Source organism: Corylus avellana, chromosome ca8, assembly GCF_901000735.1.
Source record: "Corylus avellana chromosome ca8, CavTom2PMs-1.0".
Taxonomy (NCBI): domain Eukaryota; kingdom Viridiplantae; phylum Streptophyta; class Magnoliopsida; order Fagales; family Betulaceae; genus Corylus; species Corylus avellana.
This window is the reverse complement of record NC_081548.1, coordinates 15,465,534-15,477,589: the sequence shown is the minus strand read 5'-3', so window position 1 is coordinate 15,477,589 and position 12,056 is coordinate 15,465,534. Positions and strand designations below refer to the sequence as shown.

General features: G+C 34.5%; 2 protein-coding genes across 2 annotated transcripts; one reads left to right on the top strand and one right to left on the bottom strand.

Moving 5' to 3' along the window:
* Positions 1 to 926: 926 nt before the first annotated feature.
* Positions 927 to 5,092, bottom strand: LOC132190940 (salutaridine reductase-like). Its single transcript, XM_059605967.1, has 5 exons — positions 5,082 to 5,092; positions 4,702 to 4,945; positions 2,556 to 2,630; positions 1,539 to 1,721; positions 927 to 1,304 (listed from the first exon to the last, which is right to left on the bottom strand). The coding sequence occupies exons 1-5, from the start codon at positions 5,090 to 5,092 to the stop codon at positions 927 to 929; spliced, it is 891 nt and encodes a 296-aa protein (XP_059461950.1).
* Positions 5,093 to 6,631: 1,539 nt separating this feature from the next.
* LOC132190939 (uncharacterized) lies at positions 6,632 to 9,643 on the top strand. The gene is made up of 4 exons (XM_059605966.1): positions 6,632 to 6,670; positions 8,435 to 8,686; positions 9,106 to 9,237; positions 9,380 to 9,643. Exons 1-4 carry the CDS (start codon positions 6,632 to 6,634, stop codon positions 9,641 to 9,643), a joined length of 687 nt encoding a protein of 228 aa, XP_059461949.1.
* The last annotated feature ends 2,413 nt before the right edge of the window (positions 9,644 to 12,056 follow it).

Below are 12,056 nucleotides of genomic sequence, written 5' to 3'. Positions count from 1 at the left end.
CGAGGGAGAAGATGGGTGTGTACCATAAATGTATTAAGGAGGTGTTAAGGCCCACACTTCATGGGAGTGTTAAATATTAGTTAAGTAATTAAATTTATTATTTTTGTTATTAATTTAATTTTTCGGGATAAATAGTAATTAGTTAACAAATATGTTAATATCTATATGCTCTACCTAGCCACTTCCCTAGCTAATATATTTATTTCAGGTCAATGTTAATTTTATGATTGCAGTTTAAGCTCAAATGAGAAGATATGTCAGTTAAGAATCGATTGGCATATTTGTTTATTATAGAATGAGGATTTCATGCACTTAGGTGCTCGGATTGCTAACAAGTTGGAAACCAATAAGGGTGATGTAGGACGGCAAACCCCAATTAATTTGGGGTTCAAGTAATGGAAGTATAAAATGAAATATTTTTCCTTCTCTTTCTTGTATAGGACCACTTGTCTGCAAAGCTCATTCAAATGAGGTTGCAAACAAACAGACAGAACCCCGTTTCTGTAAACCCCATTCGAATGAGGTTGTAGATGAGTCTTTCAGTTTGGACTAATTTTGCAAGTAGAAGCAATTGTCCACAAACTCCGATTGAACAAAGTTGCAGATGAACCAAACAAAAATATCAAACTTTTTGAATAAATTAATGAATATGAAGCATCTACTTAATTATCATCACTATTTTGTTTCCCTTTAATTTATTTTTACAGCGGGAGCTGTACGTGGTGCGTGCATGCAAGAGAAGGATACAGCAACTGCAAGAACCAGAAAACTTTTATTCAATGCTCATTCACTGGACGTAACATATATAGAAAACTCTTAATCAATGTAAGTACTGAAAAGTAAAACAACTGCAAGAACCGGAGAAACTACGACTATAAAATGTGACATGAAAATGAACAACTGCATCGTATTGCACCAATTATCACTTAAAAGGTTGACACTTCCGTCTGAGAAAAGAATAGGCCGGAAGGTCCACCTTCAGGCATCAAAGCTAGTGTGACAGGACTTTTAGCTCCTTCTTCAACAGTCAAGACTCCGGTGTTGTGATTAATATCTGTCTTGACATAGCCCGGACAAACTGAGTTAATGGCAATGTTGGGATACTTCATAGCAAGAACCCTTGTAAAAGCATTCACAGCTGCCTTGGAGACAAGATAAGCAGACAAATTTGTCGGCCAGCCTTTGACTTGTATCAAATTCTCCTTGACGTCTTCTAGGAACCCTTCCACCACCTTGTCCACTTTTCCTTCTGTGAGGCCATCTACATCTCCTAGCTCCTTCCTTGTATTCTCATTTGGGATATGCTGCAATTCCATTGTTGTTAATTAGCACCTATGACATAACTAAAAGTCTCTACTTTCTGATATATAAAGTTCGTTTGAGTTTGCAATTTCAAAAGGTACAATTAAAAAATAATGATTTTAAAATGTTCAATTTGAAAATAATGCGTTCAAAAAAAATGCACCATTTTACCCACGATTTGAAAACACACCGCAATTTTTTAAAACGCGCTCTCTAATGATATAATAATGTTGTACCTTTAACTGTCCCAAGGAGGAGGAGACATTTATTATTCTTGCAGAATTGGATGATTGAAGAAGTGGAATTAGTTCTTTGCTCACTAGCTTCATCCCATAATAATTTGTTCTTATACAATCCGTGGCAGTTTCGAATGTTTGCTTGAAAACTTTCTCCAAGGATCCACGATTTCCACCTGCAACCTGTATCATCGTATGCAGTGGTAAATGATGTAGCATATATGTTTGAAATCATTTGAATACTATTTTATTTTGGACAAAGTTTTCTTTCGGATTAACCCAATCTAAACTAAAATTGATTTGTTCACATTTTTAATAAAATTAGGGAAAAATGCAAACTTAGTCTTTGTAGTTTACCTGATTTGCAAATTAGCTCTCTTTGGTATCAAAATGAACTCAGAGATCCCTGACATATGCCAAAAAAATAATTTACTCGTTCACTGACTTAACAGATTTCGTTAGTGTGACATCAACTTAAATATAACACGTGTCACAATTTTATTGGTTCTGACGTATTTACATTATCAAAATCTGTTAAATTAGTTGATGAAATTTGACTGTAATGAGTAAATTGTCTTTTTGGTACGCCTTAGGGATCCCTAAATTCATTTTGATACCACTGGAGGTTAATTGCAAATCAGGTAAACCACAATGACTAATTTTGTAATTTTCTCAAAAAATTAACCAAGTATGTGGTATTTGTCCTTAGTGCATGTGAAAACGCATATAAGAATATTGTACTCGATCTAAGAGACATATGTTAATTTAATAAATTGTATTTGAGGAATTTCCTTCATTCTTGTTTTGAAGTAAAACTTTGTCCTTTTATTTATTTTTATTTTTTGCATTAATGAGACTTTCTTTCCTACAGTGTGGGAAGGAAACCATTAAACTATATATTATAGTCTACATTTCCACTTAAACACATTATCTTGCAGTAATTAAGTATTTCAAATTTCTGGATTATACTCTAAATTTAAAATGCTGATAGAGATTATATTACATTGGGAAACTTACTTCATAATACCCTTGTATTAAGCCCTCTTGATCTTCTGCGTTGATTACGGATCCAGCAATCCCTGCATTGTTTATCTGCAATTTAAAATAATTTCAATATTAGAGTACTAAATGGGGGATAAGAACAAGACTTCGCATAGTTATTGGTCTGTATTTTTCACCAAGCAAATGACTTTTTTTTCCTTTTCAGAAAAGCCGGTGGAGGAGATCACTTATGGCTATTCTATCTAAGTATGACTATAGTAGTCGCTACTCGCTGAGAGCCGTACATGGAGGGACCAAGACAATGGGAACCGCATATTATCTCTTAAGTCCGACTGAATCATAACCTGACTCAGTTCCATCAAAAAATTAGTGGGACCAAAAGCAACTAATACTAATAGGATTGATAATTCTTTTTTCAGGAGTTAGTCTTACCTTAGTACATATCTAAAACCATTTGGAGAATCTTATTGAGACCACTGAACCACTACCATTAATGGTAAACTACATGACTTTATTTTCATCTAAAAAAGATTACATGATTTCATCTTAATTCAAAAGTATAGACTGATTAGAAAGGTATCTATATAATTAATCTTCCTTAGACTATTGGATATATAAGGGCTCATCCATACTTATCCTTTTTCGTTTTTCTTTTCCATACTATGAACAGTTTGGAAAAGCAGCCTAGTCAAGCAATAGGAAATACACATCCCAATGAATTTTAATATTCCCATCTACAAGTCAAAGTCATATTCTCCATAAAAATCAAGTGTCTTACCAAGGATCAGAACATACAATACGGGAAGTTAATATAAGAGGATAGGTGTTCCCTTACCTACTTAAGAAGGTGTCTAGACTATACAAACAGGGCCGGCCCAATGATTTTTTGGGCCTTAGGCGAAACTTTTAAATGAAGCTTTATTTTTAAAATATTTAAATATTAATTAAATAATATTTATTTTAATATTATTGTTATTATAGTTTTATTTAAAAATGATTATTCTCCCCAAAATACTCTATCTAAATCTTTTGAATAAACTAGTCATTTTCTATTATGCATCTCCCCATTTGATAATTTCCGTATATAATATGTACTAAAAAAATGCTTAGAGTTCTCATCTTAAGGAAAATCTATATTACTATCTTATTGGCATTTTCTACTAATAAATCCCTTAATTTTGCATCAATATTTTTCTATTGGCCTGGGTCATAAATGTTTGTATCAATAGAGTTTTTTTTCCCTATTCAAATGAGGAAAGGGATAGAGTTAGATACTATTCAAATATTTGTACCAATAGACTTAGATATGTCAATAGTATTTTCATTATCTTCTAGTTCTTTTTGATGAATTTCTTGTTTATTTACAAGTTTTTCACCTAAATTATCATCTATATTTTGTTTATTGCTAATAACAAATTTATTTAGAGCTCCTCTTTGTCAGCTTTTCTACTACTTTTTTTTTTTTTTTTTTTTAAGTTTTTCATATCCAGATACATATTTTTTGGTAGAAATATTTGATTAAAAATATTAAAAAAAATTAAACAAACACGATATATATGTATATATAACAATAAAACTGAGCTGTGGTTTTATTGTTCTATTTTTTACTGTACAGCTAAGGAAGCATGTTGTGGGCCTTGTGAGTTGTGGTCGTTGTGCAGCAAAAGCATGCTGAGGGCCTCAATATTATAAAAAAAATAAAATTATTTTTTTAAAGCATGTTGAGGGCCTCATTATTATAAACAAATAACATATATATTTTTTTAAACATGTTGAGGGCCTTGTGGTCGTTCTGCAGAAAGCATGCTAGGACCTCCATATTATAAAAAAAATAATATTATTTTTTTTAAAGCACGTTGAAGGCCTTAAGAAAGCATGTTGAGGGCCTTGATATTATAAACAAGTAATAATATTTTTTTTAAGCATGTTGAGGGTCTTAAATTTTTATGCTTTTTTTTTTTTTTTTTTTTTTTTTTTTGAGCTTATGAAATTGGGGCTCTAGGCGCCGGCCTAACTCGCCTAGCGGTTGGGCCGGCCTTGTATACAAATCAGTATAAGGCTTATCTACGGTATCCGGTCACGTTAGCCACCCATGCATGCAATACAGACAACTAATTACATGTACACCTGATCACAAGTATCGGAGAGTTGGATTACGTACCAATATGTCAAGCTTCCCAAATTGAGTTTTGATGAAATTTGCAAAAGAAGAAATGCTAGCCTTGTCCCCCACATCAAGTTGATGAAAAATCACATCGGAGTATCCAGCAGCCTTGAGTTTTTCAACAGCTTCATTTCCCCTCTTCACATCTCTAGCAGTTAATATCACCTCCACCCCATTTGAAGCTAGCTGCTTACATATTTCAAATCCTATCCCTTTGTTGGCCCCCGTAACAACTGCAATCCTAAAGAAAAAAGTTTGAAACAAATGCAAAAACAAAGAAATTAAGGATCGATGTTTCACTACTTACTACGATATATAATCATATACATCTGACTTCTGAGGTTCATATTAAAACATGTTGTTAAAGATGAAATTACCTCTTCGTCATGTTTGTTGACTTGTTTCTGCAATTCGTTGATGCTTATTTATGGAAGTTTGTGGTTTTTCTGTTGTTTGGATGGTTTAAGGTAAGGTTGTGGGGTATTTATAGTTGCTCATCTCTGGGTTTTCTACGCATGCAGTGACATCTTATATATATATATATATATATTTGCACTGGATGTTATGTAGACAGACTAATTCCATATTGGTGCATATATACACAAGTTGGATCGGATAATTAATAATTCCTGCACCTATCAACAAAATCATTAATGATATACATAATATTTGCTAAAGTCAACATATGGTAGTTGTTACCTCCACATGCCAAGATTAATCTCTATGCTCAAAGTAATCTATTTGGTTGTCTCATGTTAAAGCTTCTTCTGTAGATCTGCATACACCCTTTTGTCAGACAAGGGAGTAGAAAAGGTTTAGGACAATTCTAATATGCTTTAGAGATACTCTTTTCTTAAGTGTTTTTTAAGTAGAAATATGAGTTGGCAACACAATAAAATATTCAGAGACACAAACTTATGTGAATTGACTATATATATATGAAATTAATTAAAACTACAATTAATACTAATTGGAGGAGGGTTTATTGAAAGATGATCCTCACACTACTACAGCTAGTTAGAATTATTTTGTTTAGGGTCTCCACCAAAAATGCATTTAAATTTGGATTGAGTATTTTATTTTATTTTATTTTATTTTTGGTTTTTCTAGATTAATTAGATTAGGTAAATGTTAAAAATACACACTTTGGTACTATCCCCATATATAACAAATGCATATCCATGAATACTGGATATATTTGTTAATTAAATAACTAACCTACTTTTATTTTATTTAGGCTCCCCATATATAACAAATGCATAAATATCCATGAATATTTATTATATTTGTTAATTAATTGTATAGGTTTATATTTTTTATGTGGTTGAAATTAGGTTTATATATATGCATGTGCTTGAAATTATGTTTATATTTTTTAAGTCTTATATATTTGTTCCTAATGTACGTAGAGAAAAAATGGACAAGAGTTGGATGACAAAGTTTAGGGGTACAAGGAAATCCAGAGACGGGTGTAGATTGTTCGTGGAGTTTGCAGTTAGTAACTATAGAGCCCCCTAATGGATTCGTCTATTGCCCTTATAAGATTTGTCGAAATAACCGGCGCTACCCACCAGGTTTCGTATTCAACCACTTGACAGGGGGTAAAGGAATAATGTCGGAATACACACTCTAGTACTATCACGGTGAAAAGCATATACAGGGTCCTGGTATAGGCTCTAATTCGAATCGCCCGGCCGCAGATGCCGGTGCAAGCGCAAATCAGGGTGGAGACATGCACGCAATGTTGTGTGATTTATTCGGCATGCACGAAATCAGGGAAGACAATTGCCTCAGGTCGTAGTTCAAGGGGGTGAAGAAATTGTGAACCAAGAAGCCGCTAAAGGTGACGCACTAAAGTATTATGACATAGATGCATCTTTTCATCCAACTCGCTGGCTGACGTGCAGTGAGTTAGGGCTGAGTTCTCATGGCCATGTGGAGCGGCTATACGGCTAACCTAGAGCAGGTACGGATGACAGTGAGACACAGCCCTCGGAAGACATGACTGGTGGGACAGGTGCTATGGATGACTCGCAGCCCAATGACTTATTACTTGCATTACTAGTGAAGCTAAAGTTTTTGTCCGTTTAAATTAGGTTTAATTCAAGATTCAGAGGGAATCAAATGCGTTTTTCTTTGTTTGAAAAACTTGGGTTTGAATGTTATGTAAGATTTTTGTGCTTCGTTGGTGAAAAATGGTTGAAGTTGGCTCACTCAAACTGATATCATGTAAATTCTTTCAATGTCTATTTTGGGATGTTGAATTTTAAGTGAACTTCTTTTAACTGGAACTATCATCTATTTTGTTTCCTTTTTGGTCAATTCTTGGAAGTTCTTTTAGGTGTCTTCAAGTACGTCCGTTGCTTCTAGTTAGGTATTTTCAAATGTATACTTCTAGTGTACTTGGGCAACCTTAGGCTTTTAATGATATCTTCAATTCTTCATTACTTATAAAAAAAATTAATAATAAAACATAAAAATAAAAAATAAATAAATAAAGTATGTCTATTGTTTATGGGGCTCTGCTGAGTCATTAGAATTGGGAACCTGTGTAGGAGACTCTAAATATCAATGTGGACTGGTTTGTTATATTTGAATAATATTCAGGCTAGTGTTAGCAGACTTGCAATTATGTAAAATGTTATCAAAGAGAACGGTTTAGCCCCAACTGTAACAAATAATTCGGATTGATTTTTGACATTAGTGATGAATTTTAGGAAAGATTTGAATTTTTTTTTTCTTCATACTAGATTAAGGATTGATCAATGAGTAAAGCGTTTTGTCTGATCACTAATTGCTCTGTATAATCGAAATTGGATACTCATTTTCTTAGTTACATTTTGTCCTTTGTGCACTGTACATGGTGGTGAAATTATTGCACATGTTCTGCAGTAAGCCGTTTACAGGCTAGAGATTAATGTAGGGAGAACTATTGGAATGTTTATTGCGTATAGATTTTCAGTGGGCTTGTTATTTCTACTTCTTTCATGAAATTTATGTTACGCACAAATTGAGAGTTTTCAGAGTTACTTGTGTGTCTAGTAGACATATGCTTGTGTGAGCATGCAGTTTTCGTAGTAAATTATGGTAATCTCTTGATTATTAGCTGTTAATTCTTCCTGAATTATGACATGAGTATTTATGTTTTGTAGTCAATTTTGGCCATTCAGTGATTTCAATTTAATTCTTATCTTTTACCATCTTGTACTTGAAATCCCATATTTTGTTATATTCTTAAATATTAATGGTGGGTATGAGTAGCTCTTACTAAAAAAGCTAACATTTTCTTGTCTAGATGGCATTACAAGAAAAGTTAGATAAATGGAAAAAAATATACTTCAAATCCACTCATTTGCACTTTTAACCCCAATGTTTAAAAAGTGACACTTTACCCTCCCAAACTTTCAAATTGTTGCAATTCGACCATTTTAACTTTTTTTTTTCCCAAAATGCCCCCATCCAAAGTTTAAAAAAATTAAAAAATTAAAAAATTAAAATTAAGGGGTGGCCGGTCTGGGGTGGCACCACCCTTTAATTTTTTTTTTTTTTTTTTTTTTTAAGTTTTATTTATTTTTAGTTTATTATTATTATTATTAGTATTATTAACTTGGGATGGGGGCATTTTGGGAGGGAAAAAAAAAGTCAGAATTGTCAAATTGCAACAATTTGGAAGTTTGGGGGGGTAAAGTGTCACTTTTTAAACATTGGGATTAAAAGTGCAAATTGATAGATAGTTCATGGGTTTCCCCTAGATAAATTCAAGAAGCAGCAAGAGAAGTGCCAGTCAACGAGCATTGCAGCAGCTAATAAGTCCACAATTCAGAAATCCACACCTGTAGCTGCAGCACTCTCAGCCAATGCAAGAACCCCTGCTCCTGCCGTTAAATTTTCAAATGATACAGAGAGACTTCCAACACATCAACAGCATTTGGAAAGCCCTGTAGGAGCTCAGATCAAGCGTGTTGTAGATCTGCTACTGGAGGTTTAAACCGAATTCTTCCTGCCTTTATCTATACATACGTATTGCCTAATGCTCTAGTTATTCGCAATGCTCATTGCTGAAATGATTTAAAAGTTGTGTGTTTACTGCAAAAGAAATAGTTATAGTTATCCACATTCATCAAACTGGGACCTTTTTTTTTATGCAATTAATTGGGGAAACTCAAAACCTTGTTTATATGGCATGATTTTAAGGGGAAACTGATAATACTTGATAGACAGCTGTACTTTGAATTGAAGGTAATTATAAATTATAGATGTTTGTGGGCAATTTGTATTGTAGTTTTATTTACTGTAATAACGGGGTATATCAAATCAATAGAAGTCAACATGAGTTACATTGCCCTGGTTGGACCAGGTTAATGTTAATTATCACCAGTTGAATGTTGTTTGTATTTGCAGACAAGGCAAGCCTTCACACTGGAGCAAATAAATGAATCATGTTATGTTGACGCGAATGCCAACAAAGCTGTCTTTGACAGTTTGAGGAATAACCCGAAAGTGCACTATGATGGGAAGCGTTTCTCTTACAAGGTAACATTAAACTTACGTAGCCGCAGAACTTCATGGACTAATAAACTTTTTCGATTTAGTATTTAAGTTGTATTTAGTTTTTTCCTTATACCTCTTTCATGGTGGGTAACATTTTGACTTGTCACTTGGTCTACTGTCTAAGCATGATCTAAAGGAAAAGAGTCAGCTTCTTTACTTAATAAGGAAAAAACCAGAGGGCATTGCTGTCATTGATCTTAAGGATGCATACCCAACTGTGATGGATGACTTGCAGGTACATGTAATATTTGATTTCCCCATTTTGTTTGATGAACTTTTACATCATGATATTCATGATTTCATAATAGAACCAGAATTTTGTTCAGAGAAGTCTCTGGAAAAAACTGCTAGGCCTTTTGGCCTTGTGCATGCCTCCCTCTTTCTGTAAGGTGTAGTCTTGGGTTTAATCCATGGGTGCAGTTGGATTGGGGAGGGCAAAGATTATCCATTATCACGTGGCCTATAAAAAAACTGATTGACCAAAAAAAAAACAAAAGGTTGCTAGAAAAAGTTCATCTTGCATTGAAGGCCACTGAACGAACTGTTTTTTTTTTTTTTGATAACTAAAAGCATTTGGTAAGAAAACTGGACGAACCTTTGAATTCTATGGATTTGATTATCTCTCTGTGTACAACTTGCCGAGCATAGTTCAGAGGTGACGGGTGACTGTGTGTTGGTGGGACTTGGAAAGGCCTGGAAGCCTGCCTTCCCTTGACCTTTTGGTGTCGGGTGGGAACTTCTTTTCTCAGAATGATAAACAAAAAGATCCAAGGTTTTGAATAGTTATCATTAAAAGGAGCAAATTGTGTGATATAGTTGTATCTGCTAAAGTTTTTCTGGCTTTGGATGCATGGATTAGCTTTTTCAAAAAGTTGATTTTCATTATGACACGTTACCAAAAGTGTAACATGTTACCTTAACAAGTTACCAAATGGTAAGGTGTCAAATTGACACATTACTAAAGAATGGCATGTAATATGCATCGACACGTCACCATTTTGTAAATATTTAATTAATTAACTCAATTATTGAACGATCAATACATAAAATGATCGTTTAATAAAACTCCGCTCGCTCGTTTAACGTTCGTGCGAATACTAACACGAGCTAAGAACAAAATTACGAAAATTAGAAATTATTAAAGCTTGCATATGTATTGCATTCATGCAATAGAACAAGTTGAACATTCGTTTAACATACCAGTATAAAACTACACTCGATCGTTTAACGTTCGCAAATAATATTAGCGCGACTAATATATATAATTTACTGTATATACACATAATAACAAGTTCTAGTAATATATATACATACTTATAATTAAGTACTATACATTAATAATTTTGGTATTCTATATTATTTATTAAGGGGTAAATATATCATAAGTCTCTGAGTCAACGTGCTAAAATTAAATAGTCCATAAGTTTTCTTTTTCAAAAATTTACTCTCTAGGTCAATCAAAATGCAAGTAAAATTCCTATCGTTAGAATTTTGTAACTGCCGTTAGTCCCTTCTAAACAGTGCAGTTTTGTAATGTCAGATCAGGCGAAAATGTTGGTTCTATGTGTCGAAGTGTACACGTGGGATTAAAACTCACCGTTTTGGGAACATCCAAAACGGTGAGTTTTGGAAAGTTGGGGGTTTTATTTTGAAACCCCCAGGTCATATTTCATCCTGATGAAACAAACGGACGAGAGAATCCCAGGCATACCCATTGACCCATGGAGCGGCTAAACGGAGACCCACCGGCGCGACCGAATCCACCTCCGAGCCTAGCGGTCCGGCGTCCAACCTGAATTTGGCGTCCACCCATTTCTGCCCTAGAGCTTAGACCCATCGATCAGCAACCCATCCAAGGTAATTTCCCATAATGGTTTTGTGGTTTGTGTTGGTCTAATAGTGTGGAAGCATTTTCTTATAGTTTTAGGAAGCTTTTGCTGTATTGGAAGATTTTTGTCGAAACCCCCATCCCCAAAATTTTTGTCGAATCTATGTTGGATTTATATATACAATATAATCTGTGTTGGAATCTTACAAAACATACTTTATTGCATTGTTGGCAGCGGGTGTGGTCCATATTGGTTGTGGTTCAAATGGAATATGAATTCCATTATTTTTGTGAACTTTTGGGGTGTAATGGCTTTGTCCATAATAACTTATGTTTGTCGTGTTTTGTCCTTTGACATTTGATTGTGAGTCATAGAGAGGGTTGAGAGTAATTACAACCCTAAGGGGTGGCAGGGTTTGTTAGACCAACACAAACCACAAAAAAATTATGAGAAATACCTTGGATGGGTTGCTGGTCGATGGGTCTCGGTTCTAGGGCAGAAATGGGTGGACGCGCAATTCAGGTTGGACGCCGAACCGCTAGGCTCGACGGTGGTTCTGTCGCGCCAGTGGGTCTCCGTTTAGCTATCGATGGGTGCGTTGGTGGGTGTCCGTTCAGCTGTCGATGGGTGCGTCAATGAGTCTCCGTTCAACCTCTGCGTCGATCGGTGGGTATGGCTGGGATTCTCTTGTCCGTTTTTTTTCGTCGGAGAAGAAATATGACTTGGGGGTTTCAAAATAAAACCACCAAGTTTCCAAAACTCACCGTTTTGGGAACACCCAAAACGGTGAGTTTTGATCCTACGAGTACACTTGGACACGTAGGATCAATATTTTTGCCTAATCGAGCATTCCAAAAACGCAACGTTTAGAAGGGACTAACGGCATTTACAAAATTCTGATGACAGAGATTTTTCTTGCATTTTGATTGACCCAAGAGTAAATTTTCGAAAAAAAAAAAAAAAAAAAAAAAA